The 24891-nt window shown below is 51.0% G+C and overlaps 2 protein-coding genes across 9 annotated transcripts in view; one reads left to right on the plus strand and one right to left on the minus strand.

The window, feature by feature from the left end:
* Positions 1–14627, minus strand: part of STYXL1 (serine/threonine/tyrosine interacting like 1) — a 65324-nt gene extending 50697 nt beyond the window's left edge. For 2 of the 7 annotated variants that reach the window (XM_067013866.1, XM_067013863.1), the window contains exons 1-2: positions 11031–11103; positions 811–914 (exon numbers count right to left, since the gene is read on the minus strand). In XM_067013866.1, coding sequence (XP_066869967.1) covers positions 811–913 — 103 coding nt within the window. In that variant the 5' untranslated portion in view covers position 914; positions 11031–11103. Of the gene's footprint in view, positions 1–810; positions 915–4497; positions 4536–10293; positions 10403–11030; positions 11104–11665; positions 11907–14543 lie in introns of those variants that run through there. The other 5 variants (XM_067013864.1, XM_059037241.2, XM_059037242.2 and 2 more) reach the window with 5 other exon arrangements.
* MDH2 (malate dehydrogenase 2) lies at positions 10772–24555 on the plus strand. 2 transcript variants are annotated; one of them, XM_067013860.1, is made up of 10 exons: positions 11104–11304; positions 14829–14997; positions 16531–16614; positions 17110–17219; positions 18584–18709; positions 21375–21452; positions 21567–21749; positions 22316–22415; positions 22760–22911; positions 24234–24555. In XM_067013860.1, exons 1-10 carry the CDS (start codon positions 11239–11241, stop codon positions 24363–24365), a joined length of 1200 nt encoding a protein of 399 aa, XP_066869961.1. In that variant the 5' UTR covers positions 11104–11238; the 3' UTR covers positions 24366–24555. The 2 variants fall into 2 exon arrangements, with proteins under 2 accessions (XP_058893241.1, XP_066869961.1); XM_059037258.2 differs by lacking the exon at positions 21567–21749 and having other exon boundaries at positions 10772–11304.
* The last annotated feature ends 336 nt before the right edge of the window (positions 24556–24891 follow it).

The following is a 24891-nucleotide window of genomic DNA, read 5'->3' on the forward strand; positions in this document are numbered from 1 at the left end:
AGCACTGTTCATAATAGCAACACAATGCAAGCAACACATCACAATCAATTAGGAATGGATATATATTGCAACTACCAGTTAAAATAAACTAGATCTTCATATACAGAAATGCGGGAAACAGATGAACCAGTTTGCAGGGCAGAAACTGAGACCCAGATGTAGAGAACAAACGTATGGACACCAAGAGGGGAGAGCAGCAGTTGGGGGGGGGGGTATGATGAATTGGGAGATTGGGATTGACATGTATACACTGATGTGTATAAAATTGATAACTAATAAGAACCTGCTGTATTAAAAAAATAAATAAAATTAAATTTTAAAAAAAGTTGCAGAATCACTGTACATTATGGTACTGTTTATGTAAATGTTTGAACCATACATTATTTTAGGATGCCTGCCTATGTAGTAAACATGTAAAAATACAGAGGCAGTCATCTTTGGGGAGGGAAAGGAAGAGGATCAGGATGGAGTACAAAAAGAGGGGTACATTTGTGTAACTTTTTATTATGTTAAATCTGAATGGTGGGTACATAAGTGCTTATGTGTATTACTATGTGTTTGTTAGATGTTTAAAATATTTCACTAAAAACAATAGTAAGAGGATCAAACGTGAGTCCTCCGGGAACTTTTCTTCTAGATTTATTTAATCTGGTAATATTCCAAGTCATGTTACAGTTAATAGTAGCATTTTGAGCTATGCCTAATTAGTTTAATAGTTTTCTAAAGTAATTTATTACCCTTCAAAGTTTGTTAATTCATGAAAAATAGTCTTTGAAGGACACTGTTCACAACATTTTTTAAAGTACTTACCCAATAAACAGAGATAGTTGGGTTCAGTTAATCTGGATAGTTTTGTGACCTGATTCAAGATGTTGTAAAGCTCTGTTGGTTCACACAAAACCAAACCAGTCATCCTACAGGGAAGAATCAATCATGTAAAAGCTTAATGCATCTTTCTATTTTAGACGAATGACCACAAAGTAAGATAATTAAACTCTTTCCTAACATGCCTTCAAACAAAGGTGAAAATAATCATGAACGTGATCAGGGAAAATTCCAAAATTTATAGTGAAATGTGTGTAGGGGAGATAAACATTGCACATGATGTATCTGAACCATATAAATACAAAGCAGGCTGTAAAATAGTCACCAATTCTCTCTTTCAGTAAATAATTACTGAGCACTTACCACATGCCAGGCACTGGAAATAACTGTGGTAAACTAGACCTACCCTCATGAAGGTTACAGTCTAGCATGGAATGCAGACATTGGACAAAAAAATACACTGTAAGTAGGAAAAGCGTTATAAAAGAGTCAGCATTCAGTGTCATGGGAGATGCTAATAGGAGGGCCTCACCTAGCTGGGAGTAGAGAAGGGCTGTCTGAGATGTGATTGCTAAGCTGAGACAGGAGGTTAGGCAAGACCTAGGCAGGTGGAGGAGAGAGAGAGGATGGAGGAGGTAGGAGCTGAGAACAGGAGGGAACTTAGTATCTGAGAGATTTTCAAAAGGAGCCTGGTGTGGCAACAGTGGGAAGAGAGTAATGAGTGAAGACCGTGGGGGGGCCGACACAGGTGCCCTTGTGAGGGGCTTTTAGGGTTATGATGAAGATCATGATGGTCTGTGGAAGGAGAATGGCTCACTTGTACTGACAGAGCTGCCCAGCCAGCCTGGGCTCTGGCTCCTGATTACAGGGCTGCTCTTGGGACACTAGTTCCTTGGCACAACTGTCTCTGGTGCCCCACGGACACGGAGGTGGAAGGCTGGGCCCGTGCAGCAGCTTCCTGCAGGGAGGCTACCTTTTAGCTGGGGTGGGGGCAGCCAGAAGACCTCTGAAGGCCAGTCAACTCCAGGGGTAATCCTACTCAAAACAGTTAGGGTCCACTTCAGAATTACCAGAACAATGCTCCCCAGAAAGGCTAACCCCTTGACTTGGGCCCTGGATCCTTCTCACTTGCTCAGGGACTTCAGCTCTCAGCCTCCCCTCCAGCATCATCAGTTTCACCCTCCATACAGGTAATTCCTAGTGGCACGCAAACATCCTCTGTACCAGGCTCTGTTCTCCTTTACAGCCAAGCTTTCTCAAAAGGGTGGTGTTGACACGGCCTCTATGTCCTCACCTCCAAACTCTAGGTCCAAACCCCTGCTGTGCCACCTACTATTGGCTGCCTGACTTGGGGGAATAATTAGCCTCTCTGTGCCTCAGTTTCTACTTCTGTAAAATGGGGGTAAAAATAGTACTGCCATTTCCGTAAAACAAGGATAATGGTACTTGTTGTGTGTGGAATAATGAAATTACACATATAAGACATTCTGAGCAGGGAGGAAGTGTTCAGTAATTGTTAGCTATTGGTACAACCTTCTCCCCTGGAACTTCTGACCCCAAACCACAGAAACTGCTCCTATCAAAGTCATCAAAAATCCTCATCTTGCCTAATCCACTAGTCATTTCTCTTTGTGCTCAAACATGGAGCCTCAGTAACCCAGCTGAGCGCTCCTCCTTCCCCCAACACTCTCCACTCCCAGGACACCCCACTCCCCAGGCTTCCCTCCTACCTCTCAGACAGGTCCTGCTCTAAATCTCTCCATGAGAATGCCCTTGGGCACAGTCATCTCTTTTCTTCTCTATCTACACTCTCACCCTGGGACAGAGCTTCTCAACCTCAGCACCACTGACACCTGGGGCCAGATTATTCCTTGTCGTGGGGCCGACCCGTGCATTGTAGGCTGTTCAGCAGGATCCCTGGCCTCCACCCAGTAGATGCCAGTAGCAACCCCACCCTCCAATTACAACCACCAAAAATGTTTTTAGACGTCACCAAATGTCCCCTGGAAGAGGGGCAAAGTCACCGTCAGTTGAGAACAAGCATCTAAGACCTAGAGTCTAGGTGATTCATCTAGCCCCTTGAATACCCCCTGTACAATAACGACTCCCCAACTATGTCCCCCACTTGACCTCTCCACTGAGCTCCAGGCTCCACTTGGACGCCTGATGGACATCTCAAATAAAACATGGCCAAAAAGGAAGGTTTAAATTACACGTGCCCATACCTCCAATATGTCTTTTAGTCTTCCCTGTCTCGATAAACAGCACCATTTAGCCACCTAGTTACTCAAGGTCACATCCCTAATCTCTCTTTCTCTCAGTCCCTCACATCCAATCTATTAGCTCTACTACTAAAATATATTCCAAACCTAAGTCCAGGGCTAGCATCCTAGACCAAGGTACTAGCATCTCTCTCCTGAGGATGCAATACTTCCCAACTGGGCTTCCTGCTTTCTCCCTACAGTCTAATCTTCACAAGGCAGTCAGGGTGATCTTTGCAAAATATGAGTTCGTCTTCACCTGCATTATTGCACTCCTTTATTTGCTTGTTTTATCATCAGTCTCCCCACAGTGGAATATATGGCTCCTGAGGGTACGGACCTTGCCCTTCTTGTTCACTGCTGCGTCCTCACCCAGTGCCCAGGATTTTTGATGCAGACTAGCGCTCAATAAGCATGTGTTGAATGACTACATTATTACTAGTCACCATTCCTGCCGTCACCAATGGGGCCATCCTGACCTGAGGCCATACTTCTAGGTGCTACATAAAGATCCTCCCTAAGGGGGCTTCCCTGGTGGCGCAGTGGTTGCGAGTCCGCCTGCCGATGCAGGGGACGCGGGTTCGTGCCCCGGCCCGGGAGGATCCCACATGACGCGGAGCGGCTGGGCCCGTGAGCCATGGCCGCTGAGCCTGCGCGTCCGGAGCCTGTGCTCCGCAACGGGAGAGGCCGCAGCAGTGAGAGGCCCGCGTACCAAAAAAAAAAAAAAAAAAAAAAGATCCTCCCTAAGGACATCCCAACTCGTACCCCCAGGTCCTCTGCCTCTGAAAGTCCTGATCTCAGGCCATTCTGGAGGTGGTGAGCATAGGGGAGAGAGGATGGGTTTTGTGTCTAGTCCCACAACTTTGTTAAGCCAACCTAAAAGCTGGCTCCTAACCTATCTGGTCTATTGCTCAGAGCCCATCCTCACACTCGCACCTGCTTTTTTCCCCATTACAACCTCCATCTCTTTATTCACTAGCCAAGGGATTGTCTCTGGGTGTTCAGGTAAAAACCCATCCAGCCCCAGCAATCAACTCCCTCAGACATCTCCTTCCCAAAGGGGGCACTCTCCCTTGTCAAGCAAGAGCTGCCTCACTGGGACTTCCCTGGTGGCACAGTGGTTAAGAATCCGCCTGCCAGTGAAGGTGACACAGGTTCGAGCCCTGGTGCAGGAAGATCCCACATGCCACAGAGCAATTAAGCCCACGCGCCACAACTACTGAGCCCACGCGCCTAGAACCCGTGCTCTGCAACAAGCGAAGCCACTGCAATGAGAAGCCCGCACACCGCAGCGAAGAGCAGCCCCCACTCGCCGCAGCTAGGGAAAAGCCTGCGCGCAGCAACGGAGGCCCAATGCAGGCAAAAATAAATAAATAAATTTATTTAAAAAAAAAAAAAAGAGCTGCCTCACCTGCTGGTAAACTTCAGGAGGGTAAGTACAGTCCTGAACCTAATGGCACACTTCTGAGAGAAGACACATCCCTGTGAGCCGTGATGAGGAGGGCCACTAGCCCAGGTGGGTGGAGGACTGGACGTAGCTAACAGCCCTTTCAGCACTACTCCAAATTCTGAAAGGTGTAAGATGTTCTTGGCTCCACCATTTGGGCCCTAAGAATATTTTGATGTTGAGCTTTTATATAGAACCATTAAACAAATGTCGGTGAGGTTTTGCAAAAAGTATTTTTCTTAGATGAATTCCACTAAGCCAGTTTAACCTCTTAATTGATTTTCTATATTTCAGTTAACCAATTCCAATTCTTTTCATTTTCAATTTTGTTTAGCCAAAATTATTTCTCCCAAGATCAAGTCTTGTTTCCCTGTGAATTTTACAATAAATATCTGATTCCTTAATCAGATTCTTATTGTATCGGATTTTTACCGAGTATGGTTTCTGCCACCGTGAGTTTCATTTGTAATGATTATTTCTACCAAGTCTCATTTCCTGGTGATCTATTCGAAACAGTGGAGTCAGGATGGCAAGTTTAAGACATCCCCCTTTAGCCTCTTTTAGCACAGCACAGCTCTTGAGACTTTCAGGGCATTTAGTGCAATAGCTCTTGCAAGGGTGATGGGGCAGGCAGGTAGGAAGGGAGGTCCTGGGGACGTAGCTTAATAGGGTGAGAGGAGACCAATCTTCCTATGAACTGACCCATCTGGGAAATCCACACAGATTTTTGGGTGGCAAAGAGCCACCTACTGTCAGGAGAGCAGGGTGCCAGCACAGGCCTCATCTCTGCACACTGGACACACCCACCAGAAGGAAGGTTCTTCACCCTCCCTGTAATGATCTGGCCTGAACTTCAACCTAGGGGGCTTGTGTGGGGCTCCCTCTCTACGGGTCCAGACACAGCTGGGCTGGCGAGCTCAGCTCCAGTAAAAGACCGTGTCTATCTTTGAGAAGGGATGTTTCATTAGGGGTCATCATAGCCTGAGACTAAGGGGAAACTGGCCAGATCCAGGCCTTCTTGCCTCCTTATGCCTGACCAATTCCATTCTGACTGATGACGTCACTGTCAGAGGCTGGGCCTGACCCCATCCTTCGCACAGGCATTCCAGGGTACTGAGAGCTTGGTCTAGTGCTCAGGCTCAGACTGTCCAGGTGGACACAATTGATGGGCATTTGCTTCTAGTGGAAAAGAGGCATCACTCAACGCTCCTGGAGAAGTCAGACTGTAAGCTTTACTCTGGGTTCCTGGCTCAGGCTGAGCAGGGACCAGAGGACTGCACAGATATGAGTCAGGGTCCACAGCCAACCCCACTATGCCCTGGTTCTGTGTGGGAAACTGAGGCTGTGCCAGGATGACCCAGGCTTAAATACAGTGACAGGCATCAATGGTCTCACCTGTAAACTGAGGCAATAATACACACTGGAAAGGCTGTAGAAATGTTATGTTGAAATAACAAACATAAATTGCCCAGAACTGGGCCCAACACAGAGTAGGAACTTAGGAAACAAATTCCTTTACTCCTACTTTCTCTTTTCAATTTCATCTAGGAGCCTCCGGATGTCCACTAGACAGAAAGCACCATTCAGAGAATCTCAGGCCAAAGACCAGAGTGGGAGCTGGCCAAGTTTGTAAGCAGGGGGATCCAGTGATGCTGCCTAAGGGTCAGGCTCCTAAGGGATCTGGTATAGTCTTTCCTCAATCCCAACCAGACACCTTCCTTGTGGTCTGAACCCTGACAAAGCTAGAGGACACAGTCACAGGCCGCAGTACCCCAGAGCTGTGGAGGCTGCAGAAGTGGTCCTGAAACCATTTCTCAGCTCAGAGAAGCTCCAGGTCCTGTGGCTAGTGAGGCCACCAGTATCTCCAGAGGCCCAGACTCAGCCACCACATCCCTGTCCCTTGTCTATCTTGCCTTCATTCCCATGGCCCCAAACCTAGGCCCACGACACCCCCAAGAGGTACCCTAGTGGTCCTGGGAGGGTGACAGGCCTACCCATGCAGCAGTTCACATGTCAAAGGTAGCGGCTGAGGAACTGCTACACAAAGGCTGTGTGGCCACCAGGTCTGGTCTCACCTCCTCCAACTCTGTCTCCAGCACTCGTTTCTCCTCTGCTCAACTGGGCTAGTGCCCCACCTTCTGCACCCGACACGGGTTCCTGGACACGATCAACCTCTGGGCTCAGCTTTGTTCTCACTTCCCTGACCTCTGACTGGCCTGGAGGACTGCAGGCTTTGCTCCCGACTCAGATCTGCCACCATCGGCGACTCTCAGCTCTTGGGAGCTCCTTGCCAGCAGCTTCTTGCTGCCTCTGCTGTCACCAGTCCACCATCTCCTAGTTGCTCTGCTGGCATATATCTTGGAAAGCCACACCCTCTGACTTCCAGCTGGGCCACAACTGAAAGTTAAGCTATATATCTAAACAGTTCTGTTTTAAAATTTTATGTCCCCATTTGCCGATATTCTAGAGACCCTAGAGGAAAATAAAACTCTCATGTAGGTGGGATGATTACCACCTTTCTAATTCTTCATTTTATCTCCAGGGATCTCAAAGGAAACATTTGAAATACTGCACTTTGAGGTACGATTTTAGGGTTGAAGAGAAGGTAGGTTAGCATAGAGTATGTGCACCTAAGAGCAAAAATCTGACAGCTCGACTGTGGCCTCAGCCTATTGTAAGGAACAAAATGGTCAGTATAGGCGCACGTGTGCGGCTTGTGTGGGGGTGTGGCAAGGAGGACATCGATGTATTTCTATACTGTGTATAAAAACATGCAATGAAGAACTAGTGAAATTAATCTATGGTGATAGAAGTCAGGAAGTAGCTGTCTGGGGAATGGGGCATGAGGGAACTTTCTGGAATAATGAAAATGCTTCTATAGCTTGTTTCGGGTGGTGGTTAGAAGACTACAAACTGTCAAAACTACCCAACTGCACACTGAAGGTCTGCATACTGTACTGCATGTAAAGTATATGGCAATAATTGTTTTTATCCCCCGTATAGAACCATGTGTTTATTATGTGTTCAAGGATACAAATGTGTGGGTGTGTGGCCCACCTGTACATCCACGAACTTGGTGTGGAGTCTGGGCTGTGAGAAGCCACGTGAGCTTGGGCACACAGAAAGGACACACTGCAGACGTTCAGCTGGGCCCCCAGAGCTGTCAATGAATCCTTTTCTCACAGTTCCTGATTTTCCCAGCATTTCCCCAATGGCTACAACTGTCATCCAAACCTCATCACCATGCAGCAACTTCCCTCATTTTCTAGGTCTTGCCTGGGAAGGCTAAGGCCACGGGATGCAAACTGCCCTACCTCACCAACTGCCCGCTGGGTGCCCTTCAAGCTTCTTCCCAAAATCAAAGGGATAAGTGTCCTCTGACCTCATCTTTTCCCACCTAATCCTTTTGTCTCTTGACTTCTAGCATCTCAAAGCTCTTCACCTCTATTATAGTCTCTTTCTCCCTGATTTCAAATATTCACAAGTCTGAGCTTTCTTGAAGCAGTTCACGAAACCAGAAAGAAAACCCCTAGAATAGCTTGGCCTCTGCCCTCTGAAGCTTGTGCAGGCATGGAGGCTGGTGGTGGGCCCCTGCCTGGAAAAATCGGAGGCTGGTTAGCTGTTAGCAAAGAGCGGCAGCTGCATTTGAAACAGCCTACACCCCCAGAATTTGTTGGGGTGAAGGATACCTATGTGTCTCCTGTAGACCAGATGTGGGCCAGGCAGGAGAGAGGGCCAACTAGAAGCAATCTTAAAGGGCCTTTGCCCAACAGGGCCACTTGGACAGACAATGGACCAATCTCAGGTACTGGAGGATTCCAGAAAACAGGGGTTGAGGGAGCAACTGGAAACAGCAAGGCTGAGGTGTAACCACCCCGGTCAAGGGAACTGCAGGTAAGAGAGACCCACAAAAGCACCCCATGGAAGTGTCAGCCACAAACTCCCGTCAAGCTCAGAGAATTCTTACTAATGCCAAATGGACCTTTCCTGCCCCTATCTTTATTCTCACAACCCCCCTCCACCAACACTGATGGGCCTGAAGCCTGTCTTCAGGGATGAGGGGTAGTGAGGAAGTAAGATGGAAAAATGGAGAACTCAACGCGTCTCCACTCCCAAGGTGGGAGCCTGAAGCAAGCTCAAGAGGGGAAGGGGAGAAGCTTTAACATTGAATTAAAGTTCAGAGTTTTGACTATTCACGTGAACTGGATATTTAGGCTATTGCAACAAGTCTGTCCTGGTGGCTAGCCGTAATCCAAAGGCAAGCAAAGACTTAAAGGAAGAATGGGGATGAAGACATACAGCCGTTTTCTGACCGCACTAAGCTTCCTGATTGAGGCTGTGCATGTTCGCGGTTAACAGTTACACTTGCAAAGCAGGGCATGGTGCCTGGCACCAAGTAATGCCTGATACAGTAGCTGCTAAGAGTGTTATGAACCATTTTGCAATTTAAAGGGAAGCAACTAGGAGTTGAATGTGAGGACGTTTTCTAACAGTCAAGTGGCTGGGATGGCCCAAGTAGAGGATTTGGGAGGTAGTGATTCCTTGCTGTGGACATGCTGACAGGGGCTGACTGACTTGGCAGGGATGGGAAGGAGTTCCAGCCCCAGATGTGGGAGTGAGCATATGAGAATGTGACTCTAGTTTCTCTCCCCTGGCCTCAACTCTCCCCTTTATAGGGATGACTTCAGCCCTGGCCTCTCTCAGAGGTTTCAATCCCATATTTCCTCTTGGACTAATTCCCCAAGTGTCCACTGATATTCCTATATGGACAACTCACCATCACTTCCAATGTAGCCCATCTAAAACAGAGCTCTTTACTTTTTCTCCAGCCAGCTCTCCTTCCTCACAACCCCTGAATTCCATTTCTGTACATACACACTTCTCTCAGGCTGGTTTCCCACATCACTTCCATTTGTTTCTTAAACCCAGATGGGCACAAACGCTGATCAATTCTTCCCTCTCCCTCATTTGGCCCCACTTCACTATTTCTAAAACCATCACTGTAACTCAGATATTTATCATCTCATTAGATAGCCTCCTGAACAATCTCCCTGCCCTGCACATTTTTCCCTTGGAATCTTTAACACACCAAAGTCAGTCTAATCTTCCTCAAACACAGTTCTGGTGGCATCACAAAAGCCTTTGATAAATACCTGCTTCCCGAGGAATAAATCACAAACGTCTCAGCTAACATTCGTTAAGTCCTGCACAATCTGGGTTTTCCAGCCTCGTATCTAAAACCACTCAACTCTCCCCAAATTCAGAAACCCACTCTCAGCCTGGTCAGGTGCTGGACAATAAATAGATGAAAGAACCTGACAGTTTACCTGTCTCCCCACTAGACTCTGAGCTCCCGGAAGGCAGAAAATGTCTGGATCTTGTTCATAGCTGAACACCCAGCTCCAAGATTGGACTTGCACATCTTAGTAGCTCAATAAACAAGTGGAAAGGAGGGAGGAAAGAGTAAGCCAGTCACCATGCACTCCCTCCTGCGGATAGGTTCTTCAGCACCTGTGCTAACTGTTCTTGTCACCGCTGATTCCCCGACCACTGTCCCCAGGGAGGCGGTCACTGGTCCCCCCACTGGGTTCGTACACTCCTCTAAGGTAACAACCTGCAACACACCTACCTGTCCCACTTGACCATGAACTCTTTGTGGGCAAGGAATTCTCTGTATGCCCAGAAAACAGCAGTGAGGCAAACGAAGCTCATAAGGATACTGATCAACTTAAATACGCTTCTTGTGAGTAGAAACGGTACCTTTACTTTCTTTCTGGTAGACTCTGAACGAATCCACTTAATTGAGCTCAGCCATGGTTTCTTGGCCCCTAAAGCAGAAACAGTGTGGCCGGGTTCACAGCACGGCTGGACAGACCTGAGGGGCAGGAACTGGGTGACTTCGCGGATTATCACCTGTATACCTGTTTCCTCATCTGTAACGCGGGACTGCTTTCCTGTAAACTCGTAAAACAGTGTCTCGCGCCACGTCAGTGCTCAGGGTGGGCCATTCTTGGTAGGAGTGTCTCTAAAGCTTTGTAAACTCTACTAGAAGGTCCTGGGCACCGGGAGGGACGACGACACTAGCGGGTGGACGGGGTGTGTGCGATGGGGGGGGGGGCGGGGAGGGGTGCACGGGAGTGACTGATTAGAGGAGCCTTCATCCTCCACCCCAACCGTGGGACTCGCAACCTCCCCTCCCCCCTTTCCTTTCCAGAGCTTCCAAAGCTCGGAGCCCCTCCCGCCTCCAGGGACAGGAGGGGTGGGTTGGGCTGAGCTCGAGGGGCTCGAGCCGCACCCATTCTGTCGGGCCTGCGGCGCGACCTCAGCCGGTCTCCCTGTCAGAGCCTCTGCCTGGGGGCCCCACCTACAAAATCGCTCCTCTAACGCTCTTCCAGCCTAAAGCCGGTCTTCTTCCACCTCTCGGGTGCGGACTCTCCCGCCCACTCCGACCGCGTCCCCTCACAGGCCGCACGGAGCCCGACCGCACTACGACCCACCCCAGGACTGCGCACGCGGAGCGTCCCTCCGCCGGCCTCCGCGACAGCCCGGATGTGGCCGAGATACCGCGAGATCTAGGAGGTGGGGCGCCGGAAGCCAGGCCACTCTCGCAGAGCCGGGAGGTCCGGTGCAGCGTGGAGGTCGTTGGAGTCACTGTCCTGCTGTCAGCTCCTTCGCCGGCCAGTCCGCGCCCCGCCCGTCTCAGCCATGCTCTCCGCCCTCGCCCGGCCTGCCAGCGCCGCTCTCCGTCGCAGCTTCAGCACCTCGGCCCAGGTAGGTCCTGCGAGGGACTGCCTGCAGGTGGAGGCTCCCCGACCTAGGCCACGTGTGTTCCTGGCTCGCGAGCAGCCTTGACCCCCGGGCCAGCCTGGACCGCCGGGCCACCCGGGGCTGGTCCTCGGCTGTGGCGTCCTGGGCCGGCCCTGATACCGGGCAGGAGGTGCGGGGGAGAAAGCCCAGGAGTCGGGGGTGGGGAAGAAGTCCAGCTCCAGGACCGGGGCGCTTCTCCGAGCCTCCCAGTTCGTCCCCGGGCCCCCCAGAGGGTCTACTCTTGACCTGCGCTCCTTCAAGGTGGAGAAGCCAGGGCTCTAGGGCCGAAAGTAACTTATTTTCCATAGTATTTTGAGAGACTAACCTCGTTCTTGCAGCGCCCGTACAAGCATTGTGTAATTTTTAACTCCGTAGTGCAGACAGGTAGAAATACCATGGGCCGAGCACTGGTCCAAGGTTACACAGTGTTTTGTTCAGAGGATTAAAATTCAGCTCTCCTGACCACTGTGAGTGACTTTTTGGATCATCAAGCCTTTCCTCTGAGAAGCTGAAGACTCTGCTTCCTCTTAAGGACCTTTTGAAGGCTCCTTCCTGCGGTGGGCGGACTGGGCCTGCCCCCGGGTGTTGTTAACTGCGCGGCTTGGCCTGGGACTACTTAAGCCTAAGCTATTTTTAGCCGTCGTCTTCTAGGGCAGCGATTCTCAAACTCTGGTATCAGAATCACCTGAAAGCTGGTAAAGATCAGAGGCCGAGGCTCATTGAAGGAGGGTAGGACCTGGGCCTCCGTGTTTTTTTTACCGAGTTCCCCAAGTGATTCTAATACAACCAAAGTTAGAACCCAGGAGATGCCCACATTGCCTCTTAGAGTATCACACCCCAAAAGGGAGGTGATTATTAAATGAGGTTCCACGTTTCTTACTTAGCTGTTGTTCGTCAGATCAGTTTCCTGTGCATTCAGTTCATTCGAAAAATAAATATACAAATGAGTACATTTGAGTATCCGTGTTGCCCAGAACTGTGCTGGGCGCTGCAGGTGATACCAGGATGAGTGAGAAGTAGCACTTAAGCCAACAGTGAGTAAACAAATGTAGGACAGGTGGAGGTGATGAAGATTGATGCTGAGGAGTGGGGGAAGGGGGTTAACTGCAGGTAAGACAGTGGGATTTGCTGATAACGATTTCATGAGGTGTATGGAGAGAAAGAGGAACATGGAGAAAGCCAAGGCTTTGGGTTTTGGAGTTGAGGTTTGCTGAGGTGGGAAACACTGCGAGAAGAGAGTGATTGTAAGGGGGTGGGTATCAGGAGCTCAGATTTGGACATGTTGAGTTTAAAATGCCTATTGGACATCCAGGTGGAGTTGTTGACGTATATGAGTGTATAAGTCAGAAAGATGAGCTTGAGCCAGATGGTGCGTTGGCCTAGGGAGACTTCAGCCTCAGTGTATTTCTGTCTCTCCGTATGTAGTAATACGTATGACACAAAAACCAGAAATTTAAAAGCCATAACAGATTTTAAAAAGCAAACTTATGAGTGAAGGAAGTGTTACTATATATCCTTTTTCAAAGCCCCATTGCTAAACAGTATGCTGTTGCCAACCACTCCTCAATGTGTAAAAAGATATGGAGTTTGGAGACAGCTTGTTTACAAAGAGATCGTGAGCTAACCTGCAATACCAAAGATTCTCATCTCACTGTAAAGATATCACCACTTACAAGTTATGTTTTTATACATATTAACTAAGTTGATGAAACCTTATCATATACAAACAACAGCATCACCTCATCACACTGAAAGCGGTCCCCTCTTCCCTCTCCCTGTGTTGTGTGTTCGTCTTGTGTGTCACATGGGACTGATTCACCGAAGGACCCTAGTTGAGAGCACCGGGTCACTCTGTTTCTGGGTAGAGTTTAATTCTTCACCTGATAGATAAAGCTACAGCCTTGACATTGACATCCTGCACACCAAGGGAGCTGTCTTATGCTCCCCACGTTGGAGCCCTGGTCAGCCTTGGGAGCCAGGCTGAGTAATCAGGGCATGAGGAACTTGAGAAGATTTTTGCTCAAGGAAATGATTAAGACTTTGAATTTTTGGAAGGGTGGTTTAGAAGTGGAGCTGAGGACCTAAGTTAGATAATGGAATCAGGATGGAAATCAGGGGCAGGTTGGGAAGATGTTTGAGATGCCAAGTCCTTTCGTGTCCTAACTGGCTGTCTCCAGTCAGGGAAGAAGCAGAAGATAGCTCTGAAGTTTTGAATCTGGGTGAACACGGACGCCATTTGGGAACAGGGATGGGAGAGATAGTAAGGACAAATTTATTTACACAGTTGGGTTTGTGGGACCAGTGGTATGCCTCACAGAACTGGGAACGTGGAGTTGGAATTTGGGAGTCCCTAGGATTCGGGACAGGATGTGGGAGTGATCGTTGAAGGTCTGGAGGTGGGTGAGATTGCCAGAGCTCAGGTTCTGGGTTGGTCCAGCTAGTTTTCCGTGAAGTCAAGGGTCCACCTTTAAAGTACCAGCTTAAAAACAAACAAACGAAACCTGAATTCCAATCTTAGATGTAATATATGCTTTTTAGAGTTTTAGTTTCCTCGAGCAGATTACACTGTGTGGTGGTGGTTTGGGTTTTGGCTTGAGTTTGAGTTTGTTTGGTTTGATTTTTGTTTTTGATAATGGAAGCCTGTTATTACTAGCACCTGTCGCTGTGGAACACAGCGTGCAGTGATCGTGTAAAGACCCGGAGTGCACGGCTGCCCTAGAGGACCGCGCGCCGTGCTTTGAGTGCTTGTGGCTGCTCTTCTCTCGGTTTGTCTTCTTCCCTGGCAGCTCCGTGCCTGCTCGCCGGCATAGGCTCCCCTTCTCATTTGTGAGTTTAGGTTAGAAACAGCCTCACTCACAATGGTTAAGAATCCGCCTGCCCATGCAGGGGACACGGGTTCGAGCCCTGGTTCGGGAAGGTCCCACATGCCGTGGAGCAGCTAAGCCTGTGCACCACAGCTCCCGATCCTGCGTTCTAGAGCCCGTGAGCCACAACTACTGAGCCCACATGCCACAACTACTGAAGCCCATGCTCTGCAACAAGAGAAGCCACCGTAATGAGAAGCCTGTGCACCACAACGAAGAGTAGCCCCCGCTCACCCCAACTAGAGAAAGCCCATGCGCAGCAACAAAGACCCAACGCAGCCCAAAATAAATAAATTTATAAAAAATAAAACTGCACATTGAAGGAAAGGCTTCTGTTACCAGTCCAGGTGGCGATTGAGTGAAGTTTGCTCCCCTTTCGGAGGGTACAGGAGTATGCCCCTGACTGTCACAGCATCTAGAGACATGAGTTCTCCCCCATTTTCCTGAGGCAAACCTCTGAACTTCAGAAGGAAAGGGGGCCTTGGGAGTGGTAGGAATATGATCGCATCTTCATTTGGTACTGCTGCAATAAAAGAGACCCGGTGCAGTACTCTGCAGTTTACCATGTGAATCCTTTTAATGCTGATTCCATCTTCACGGTCCTCTCTCTGTGCCTCTTTCTAGAACAATGCTAAAGTAGCCGTGCTGGGGGCTTCCGGAGGAATCGGGCAGCCGCTTTCCCTTCTCCTGAAGAACAGCCCCTTGGTGAGCCGCCTGACCCTCTATGATATCGCTCATACACCCGGGGTGGCCGCCGACCTGAGCCACATAGAGACCAGAGCGACAGTAAAAGGTACTGAGCACGCCGACCCTGGAGAACTTACATCTCTCCTCCCCCGTCGGCCAGGATTCAGGTTTAGAGTGACATTCTTAAGTGAAACGAGGTGTTCAGAGACTTGGGGTTTCCATGTTCATTTTAGAATTAAATTTTATGAATTATTGCACCTTTTTTGACTTGAGTCTACAAAAATTTAAATAGTGTCTTTGAGATTAACAACGGTGGTCTCACCTTACCATTTTTAATTTTTTATAAGTTAACAAGTCATATGAGGATGGAGACGAGGCAGCCTCCTGCAGGGGTGCGGGGGCAGTAAGAAATGCTGCCAGTTGCTCCCCACCCTGGGCCAACCCTCCGCGCCAGGGTTTCCTTTGCCAGCTTCTTCAAAGCATGGCCACCTTAGGAAAATCCAAGGGAAATCTAGGTATGTCATCCAAGAAGTCACTCATAATTAATTACATATAATTATGTATATCCTGCTTATTTTACCTGCACATTATAGCAGCATTTTTCCATGTCACCAAATTCTTGGTAAAACCATTTTTAAAGGTGTACTATAACTTATCATTTATTTGTTATTATACCCACACGGTTGTCTATTGGGCTGTTTCCTGTTTTGCTCTACTGTAAATAGGTAAGCTGTGTAAACATCTTTATCTTCACATCTTGTTTCTTAGAATCCTTTAAAAAAAAGAATCCTAAAAGTAGAATGAGTAGGTATGACTATTTTAAAGCTTTTACTATAAAATATAAGATTGCTGTTCAGAAGACTTGTGCTGCTTTCTGTCTCTGCTGTCAGTGTGAGACTGTTTGATGGTGTTTGCATGTATCTTCGTTTGGGGTAGACAACACAGGAGATTGACTGTCAGATCATTTATTCGTGTGCCTTCCGTGGTCCCTCTGAATTAATTTGCTCATTTTCTTTTGGGCTGTATATTTGAGTTTCCAAAAGCTCCCGCAATAAGGGAGAAGTCAAATCAAAGCAGATTTTGGCCAATTTCCCTGAGATCTTTGAAAGTGGTCCTTTTTTTCCTCAGATGGCAGGAGTAAACAGAATGGATGCTAATATTTAGTCCCTGTTTATCAGCGCGGGGATTTTCTCTCCTGGCCTCCACGGTGCCCTCTGATCTGACTCCGAGACAGAGCTTTTGTTAGGAGGACCGTGCTGTGGAATAAGCAGCTCTTACTGGGAGCTGAGAAGGACTTAGAAGTGCTGGCGAGTTGGGTTGGATAAGGAAAAGCAGCCGACTTGGCTGATTCTGTGGGAACCTGGACGGTTACTCTGTTCCGAAGCGGGGCTGGGCCAGTGAGGCTGGAGGAAAGTGGAGTGAAAGAGACTGTCCTGCCAGCCGGTGTCGTCAGGCCCCCAGTGGTAGTTCTGCAGAACAGGAACCCCCCCCTTCATGGGCGGGCCTTCCAGCCTGTCTTGAGGCCTGTGGCCGGCCTTGGACTGAGGTGGGCCCCTCCTACCCGGGCTCTGTCCCCACAGACGTGCTGGCCTCTCCAAGTCAGCAGTGGTGAAATTGCTCACGTGGGTGTTTTTTCCAGGCTACCTCGGACCTGAGCAGCTGCCAGACTGCCTGAAGGGCTGTGACGTGGTGGTGATTCCAGCGGGAGTCCCAAGAAAACCAGGTGTGTGTTGACCTCCTTGCCTAGCATCTCCCCCACAAGTCCGCTGAGGATGTGGTTTTCCGTGAAAAATGGATCTGGTCAGATCTCTCTGCTGCAGAAAAATTTCCAAAGGCTCCCCAATGCCTGTGGGGTACAGATGAGGCCCTCCACCTGTCGCTGGGTCCCCTCGCCCAGTCTCATTCTGTTCTGTGTGCACACTTTTTGCATGCCACGCCCTTTCCTCCACCTGCCTCCACCTTGGAAGCTGCACTGATCCTTGGTGATCCTCCTCGGGTATAACCCCCCCTCATTCCCCTCCCCACGCTCCACCCTCACAGACCTCTATCTTGGCACTTGTCACACTGGGCCATTTTCCCTACAAGATGGATGTACTTGAAACAGGGACCCTGTCTCACTCATGTTTGAGTTTTCCATAACAACAAACACACACAGTGGGGTACACGTTTGGAAATTCGTCCCCTGCTTTATGGACACCTTGAATTGGATCGTTCTCAGGCATGACCCGGGATGACCTGTTCAACACCAACGCCACGATTGTCGCCACCCTGACTGCTGCCTGTGCCCAGCACTGCCCCGAGGCCATGATCTGCATCATTTCAAATCCGGTGAGTGCCGGCTGCTGATGCCACATGAAAGTCCACCGTTAGCAAAAGTGTGCTTCTGTGCTTAAAGGGGGAATAATCAGGTTCGTGTGCTGAAACGGATAAAGTGGGTGAGCTAATAAGAGGCCCGTAAATTTAGTTCCATGGGATTCCTTCTGGCATAGACCAGGTGAGTCTTAACCTGGTTTGCTCATCGACCGTGTGTGCCTTTGGGCAGACCGCTTCCCCTCTCGGTATCTTAGATTTTCCACCTGGAAGATAAGCCCATCCCGGAGGCTGCTTCCGCCGTGATTGTGCTAGCCTGTTGACTCCTCTTCCCGTGTTCTACTTGGGGTTTGCAATCCCTGCTTCCTGGCGTCCCCTCCGTCCTCGCACTCACACGTGATCCCGTACGCAGCCCCCCAGGCCCTGCTTACTGGTGTTTGCGGGAAGCTAGTTCTTCAGTTCAGAGACTCCGGGTGCTGTGTCCCTCCTGAGGAGTCGGCTGTGGCTCCCACGCCCGCCCTAGCAGGGCCTCGGGTTGCATTTGACAGCAGCCCCTCCGTTCCTCCCTGCTGGTTGATCTGGACTCTGGTCTCCCGAGTACAAGAAGGATCCGGGTGAAAGTGCAGTGATACTGTTGTTGACTCAGGAACGTGGCCGCTGATAAACACGCGGAGCTTGTGCCCGTGGCCTCTGAGAAGAGGCTCCTGCCCTTTCCAACCAGCTCACCTTTCCTCGGGGGCAACTGGTCAGAAGTTCTTGGGGGGCTGATTAACCGGTGCCTGATATAAATCTCGCTGTTTTTGTCTTGTTTTGATTCTTTCTATGTACCAGGTAATGTGTTAAGCACTTGCCACGTATTAAGTCACTTAATCTTCACAACAACCTCATGAGATAGTTGTCTCCCGTTGTAAGAAACTGAGTTCTAAGGAGTTGAGGTAACTTGGCCGGGGTTACGGCAGAGTGACAGAGCTGGGACTGAGCTTGGAGCTTGGAGCTTCTTGCTAGGCTGTCTTTTTTTTTTTTTTTTTTTTTTAATGGCCATTTGGGCTTACTCCCAGCTGGAGCAGAAGGTGCCTCGTGGAGCCTTCATCCCATTTTTAAGTTAATAGTTGAAGGGTCACGTGCATGTTTCAACTTTGGGCTCGGAGGCCACCGAGGGGAAGAGTGCCTCCCTCAGTGAATGGTCTCTTCTTTCTCGTGGTGGGGAAAAGAAGCAGTCTTTCAGAGTAGGGGGCCTTCCATCGTGAAGGTCGCTTTTCAGGGCAATCTAACGTGACAGCTTAGGGCTTGTTAATGGTCTGACAAAAAGATGTTTCCTCCTGTCGCATGGCTCTGCCTTCAGAACGCAGGCAAGTTGTGCCCCTCTCTCTTGGATTTACTAGGTTAACTCCACCATCCCAATCACAGCAGAAGTTTTCAAGAAACACGGAGTGTACAACCCCAATAAAATATTTGGGGTGACGACGCTGGACATTGTCCGAGCCAACACTTTTGTTGCAGAGCTGAAGGTAAGAGCTGCATCGGGCACCTTTCAAGTTACCTTTCGGAACCTCTCTGGCTATTCTTGGCTCATTTACGGGCATGGAGGACACCGGGGCCCTTACAGGGCACGTGTAACCGGAGGGTTTAAATGTCTTTATAGCTCACCTCCTTAGTGGGAGGCAGCTTGCGCGTTTTCTTGGGGAACACAGACAGCAGGCCCCTGCGGGCCGAAACCGGCCAAGCTTGCTCTTCTGCCTGCTGCATCAAGGGTTCGGCTTTCCCTGGGTTTCTCACTGGCTAGACTGGGTTGCGCTCTTCGTGTCCTTGGGCTCAGCTCTGAAAACTGGTCCTAACAGGTTTTACCCGCTAATCACTAGACAAATGATGAAATCAGCAAACGTGAAGAACTTGGGAAAGTGCCTGAAATCATGTCAGAATTCTTGTCGCTGGTCTGTGTTCTGACTCCCTTCTTGGGTACCTGCAGGGACTTACCTCCGTTCTGCTCCTGCTGGCTGCCTGCTTCTTCCTGAGCCGCCAGGCTTGTCCCGAGGGGGGATTGGCACCAGCGCCAGGTCTTGGAGTCCTCGGTACCTTTCACAACTCGCTGTCTAGTCTGTTGGGTTATGGACCCAGCAGAACCACTTCCTCTGGCCCAAATGAGTGTCCCTCCTGAGCTTCAGGCCGTTTTTCGTGAACTCGTGGAGGAGGGGGTCCTCCCAAGTCGGAAATAATTGTCGTGCACACAGCTTAGTGAGAAGGGCGCACACAGAACCATTGACCATTGACCTTCCTCTTCCTCCCCTGCGCCCAGCACTTCTCTTCTGGGGTGTGGACGGTAGGTGCCCCGCTGTGATTCATGCTCTGGCGTGTTCCTCAGGCTCTGCCCTCCAGGTGGGGTCGGATCCCTGAGATGTGGCCCCGGGGCCTGGGAGCTCTGTGAGTGAAGCAGAAAGAGACACTTTAATTCCAGAGACAACTGAATCAGCATTCCAGTGCACGTGTGTTTAGACTGTGGTTGTCTTTGAGTCAGGAAAGGCTTTGCGGAGCGGGGTCTCGGCGAAGCCGAGTCTGAACGCGCCCAGGCCGGGAGGCGGGGGCTTCCCAAGGCACACACCCCGGTTCCTGGAAGCAGCGGTGCTCGTTCTGTAGGGCTTCCGTGGTGCTGCTAGCTCCAGGGGGAAGCATGCGTTTCCCCCGGGCCCCTAATCCTGCTGCAACAGTAGATACCTGTGGCTATTAGAATTAATGATAATAAATTAGAAACTGTGGTCCTCTGTTGCACTAGCCACACTTGAGATGCTCCAAAGCCCCACGTGGCTGCTGTGTTCCCACAGAGAGTTCTGTTAGACCGTGGAGGCTTGGCCTCGAAGCTTTGCCATGTGAGGTGGGGAAGCATGTCTCCGCCCTGGCGGGAGAATCTAGCGCTGGATGCGTCAGTTAAGGAATGCGCCCTTTCCCTCAGGCTGCCTGGCATTCTGAAAAGTTCCTGAATTGCATGGAGAATGAAAGGCTGCCCTTAACCTCGCAGCCTCTGGCTCCCCCCTCGGCCGTCTCTACCCCCGCCTTCCACTGGGCTTGCCCTTTGCACTTCTTGCTCTGCTGCTGGTACGTGCTCTGTGAACCCCCAGGTCTTTGTTCTTTCTGCTCCTTTTGCCTAGAATACGCTTCCCTTGGTGGAGTCCTGCTCCTTCCCAGGTGAAGCTAGGTCTGCCCGTGGAGGCCTTCTCTCAGGTGCCTTCCAGAGCCACCCTGTGGCTGGCTTCACCCATCGCATTGGAGCGCCTGTTTGTGTCTGTCTCATTTTGGACAGTGAGCTTCTCAAAAGCAGGGGCCCTTTCTGTTCGCGCCTGTATCCCTGGTGACCGGCGTGGTGCCCTGGCCCGTAGACGCTGCCGTGCACGTCCATTAACTGTGCTGCTGGGTCTGCCCACCCTTGTGGCTGGGCTCCGCAACCCAGGCAAGGCTGGTTCCTAACTTACGGGGTCTCTCTTTAGCAGCGGCAGCATTTGGGGGAAGGTGGCAGCATTTGGGGACTGCTCACCCCCTCCCGTTACTCCCACCGGCTTCTGTTTTTGACCGTGTTAAGAAATACCTGGTTCGCAGATTCCTGGGGGCAACGTGCCTCCGGTTTAACAAATGACTCAGCCGTCCCAGCAGGCCCCACTTAATGAACCTTGGCGTTGTGGCCCCTTTCAACTTGGTTTCCTTCTTTCTGTTCCAATCACTGTGTGAGTGGACAGGCTTCTCACCCCTGGGTGTTCTGGAATCTTGCTCTGGTACGAGGTATTTGTTCTCTGTAACAAAGTGTGGGCACCTAAGTCCGAGCTAACGCGTGGGGATGACATCAGGTGTGGGAAAGAGGATTGTCATCCTCTGATCCCAAGAAGCTATCGGACTGATGGGGACCAACTGGGACCCTTCAAGAAGGCAGTTTTCAGCGCACTGTGAAGGGAAAGCCTCGGAGTGACCTCACCAGACACCGAGTTACTCACCGCATGTGTTGCAACTGACGTTAGGCCGCGCAGGGGGGGCCTAGTGGGACATGTGAGCGCGGCTGGGGTCAGGCGGCCTCTTGCCCGCTTTCCGGGTTCTGTGGACTTTTCCGGTATTCGTGCTTTAGGTGCCTATGACATGTTTGACACTCAAAGTGCTTGTTGAAAGTTAATCAAGCTCTACGCTTTTGGTGACCAGGGTTTGGACCCGGCCCGCGTCAACGTTCCTGTCATTGGCGGCCACGCTGGGAAGACCATCATCCCCCTAATCTCGCAGGTGTGTGCGTCACCCTGCCCGGAAGCCTCGAGACCACGAGCACAGTTCAGAGGTTCACTTTGGGGCCCTCGGATCAGGCTGACACGGGTCTCACCACGTGTCGTTACTTTGAAGGGATTCCCGCTGCGGGGCTGCGGGGCTGCGGGCGGCGTCCGGGGCTGGGCGAGGAAGTGTGGTCAGAAGGCGTTCACAGCGGCCAGCTCCTGCACAGTGAAAACTAGTGGCGGAGACACCGCTGCCCTCCTGATTAGGTCAGAGCAGGCAGAGCTGCTTTGTTTCCGAATGAGGAGAGACAAGGTAGACACCACTGAGAATAAGATAAATCACGTCATCACCTCGGGAGAAAATACTGAGGAAGCACCTTTTAAATCTCAGTTGATGGACATCCTACAAAGCGAGCATTCAGTACCCTTGACAGGTGTCCTGAAAGCCAGGGGAGGACTGCGGAAGCGGTCAAAGGCGAGATCCCTGGGTGCTGGTGGGTCCTGGGCAGGACCCTGAACGGAAGGGACGGTAGTGGAACAGTCGGTGACCGTTGAACGAGGTCTGCGGTTTAGTTAATTTCCTGCTCTTTGTAACTGCACTGCGGTTATGTAAAGTGTTGTCAGGGCAAGCCAGGTGAGGAAAATCTTTCTGCTATTTTTACGACGTTTCTCTAAGTCTAAAATTAGTCCAAAATAGAGAAAGTTTTTTTTTTAAATGAGTAGAGAACTCACTACACCTCCCAACGAAGTCGGCTTTTTCTTTAAAGAAAAGGTCTTGATTTCCCATGTGGCAGTGATGCCGGGGCCCGCTGGGCGTGGGACTGGGAGGTGACCGGCGCCTGGCCCTGCTCACATGATCCCTGTGACTTCCGCTTGCAGTGCACCCCCAGGGTGGACCTCCCCCAGGACCAGCTGGCCACCCTCATCGGGCGGATCCAGGAGGCCGGCACGGAGGTGGTGAAGGCTAAGGCCGGAGCAGGTGGGTGCTCAGGCAGCCCCAGGCTTTTAGAGGCAGAGCCGAAGACTCACGAGGGCCCAGCAAGGAGCGGGTCCTTTTCTAAGTTTCACCTCCATCTGCTTGATAAGCAGCCCCCCCAGAGTCAGAGGGCAGCGCGGCCTGCTGGGGGGCGTGGAGTAGTGTTTGAGGTCAGCAGAGCTAATTCCATGTCATCTGCGGGTCTGTCACTTCAAGGGATGCTGATGTAAATTCCTGATGAGACTGGAAAGCTGGAGGTTATGCAGATGGGGTTTTCGCTGGCGGGTAGCTCACCTGGATCTTACGTTCGCAGCGCTAGCTTGGCTGACCTGCCTTTGTCCTCCTAGGCTCTGCCACCCTATCCATGGCGTATGCTGGAGCCCGGTTTGTCTTCTCCCTCGTGGATGCGATGAACGGAAAGGAAGGAGTTGTCGAGTGTTCCTTCATTAAGTCCCAAGAAACGGACTGTCCGTATTTCTCCACACCATTGCTGCTGGGGGTATGTATCCTGGGGGCCAGATCTTGGCCGGCAGGAGGGGCATTTTCTGTAGCTGAGACTCAGCAGCTGTGCTCCGTGCGTTCGCTCCACGATTCAGCAGAAACTGCATCTCACCACCTGGCCTGTGCTTGGAGTTTTGAGGGTAGAAGCATCGCAGAATCAATCAGGAGCGGGGAGAAACAGTCTGTGGGGCTGACGGGAATCTCACGGCGGCGGCAGCGGGCCAGCAGCGGCCGCCTGGGTGTCTCCCAGCGAGCCCGTCGCTGTGTCCGAGGCGGCCCACGGACAGCCCTCACGGAAGAGGCCTCCCCGCGCCAGGCTGTGGCTGTCCTCGTTCCGGCCTCAGGGCCTGCCGAGGCGCGTGCCCTTGTTAGGCCCTCCAGGTCAGGCGTTCCTGGGTCAGGCCCTCCAGGTCAGGCGTTCCTGGGTCCTGCTCCTTGTCCCACTGGTTTCCCTTCTTGAAATGCACTGGGACGGGGCCCTTCTAGTCACCTTGCCGGCTTCAGCCAGGCTGGTTTGGGGCAGCTCTCTGTTCTGCTTGACTCCTACCGAGTCTTCAGTGAGCAGGTTGCCACGTCTTAGCCGAGGGCACCCGCTGGAATCGGGCAGACGTGTGCTCGCCTTCCTCATGCCCAGAAAGAAGCCCTTCCCCAGACAGCCTGGTGTCCAGAATCCCTGAGACCGACACCAGCCTGCAGAAGTGACTGGGGTCAGCTCCAGAACCAGCTGAGCGCGGCCGAGCGCGGCACGGTGGGGCCTGTGGGAGAGGCCCCGAGGCTGACGGTCCTGGTCAGGGAGGCTCCGAGGAGGCGGCCTGGACGCCAGCCTGCTGTTTTCCTAACGTCCGACGTGTAGCTCCTTAATTACGCTGGATTCAGGTGGCTATCAAAGTGTTTCTTCAGTCCTTTACCAACTTGGGAAAAAAACTAGATCCCAAAAGTACGCTCTGTGTCAGGGAGAATAACTCAGGCGCTACTAATGATTGAGTTATTTGTGTGCCAAGCAACCCACGTGTGTCCTCACAGCCTCCTGTGGGGTCGATAAGGAAACACGCTGGGCGGGTGCGTGACAGGTGCGCACACAGTGAGTGCCAGAGCCCGGCTCCCAGCCCAGGGCTGAGTGACAGAAGCTGAGCTCCTGCCCCGGCTCACGCCCGTCCTGCCCCGTCCCCGGGCTGTGCGGCTCCCTCGGCAGGCTGCCCAGAGGCCACCGGTTCGACAGGCGAGGCAGGGCTGATGAAGTTACGAGCGGGATTTTCTGTAACAAACCCATTCATGGAAACTTTCTTGTAAAATCTTAACCACCTCCCCTCTCTCCTTCAGAAAAAGGGCATCGAGAAGAATCTAGGCATTGGCAAAATCTCCCCTTTCGAAGAGAAGATGATCGCCGAGGCCATTCCTGAGCTGAAAGCCTCCATCAAGAAAGGAGAGGAGTTTGTAAAGAACATGAAGTGAGAAGGCGGTTAGCGAGCAGGCCGTCTCCGTAACTTATTAAGGCATCGTGTCGCTGTAAAGCCACTTCACACACCTTGGTCTTCTCAGTTTGCTTTGATGATGAGTATTGTATTAGCGACCTACCCCTCCCAAATCTTGGGTCAGTCTGTCGGTGCATCAATAAAAGCAGGCTTCGATTTTCTTTTTTCAAGGTCTCCGATTAAATACTGTGCTTTCAGAACCCCACTGGAGCTGACTGCAGAGTGTGTGTCTGGCATCTCTTCCATCACGAATCAGAATTAGGTGTTATCTAAAAAGTAGACTGAAACATCATGGTCTCATCAGTAGCTTCAAGTCTGTAATCTTCATCAGTAACTGCTCTCCCAACCCTGCTCTTTGCACCATCGTGTCCCTCAGGGGTGTGAGCTGAAGGAAGGGCCAGCTTGGGTCTGATTCCTCGGTGTCCTCTCGCCCGTGCGGGTGGCAGCTCAGTGGCCGACGCTGGGCCGCTGTCTTCTGTCGCAGGTTCTTTCTGTGTGTTTTTTGT

This window comes from Kogia breviceps, chromosome 14, assembly GCF_026419965.1.
Source record: "Kogia breviceps isolate mKogBre1 chromosome 14, mKogBre1 haplotype 1, whole genome shotgun sequence".
NCBI classification, from domain to species: domain Eukaryota; kingdom Metazoa; phylum Chordata; class Mammalia; order Artiodactyla; family Physeteridae; genus Kogia; species Kogia breviceps.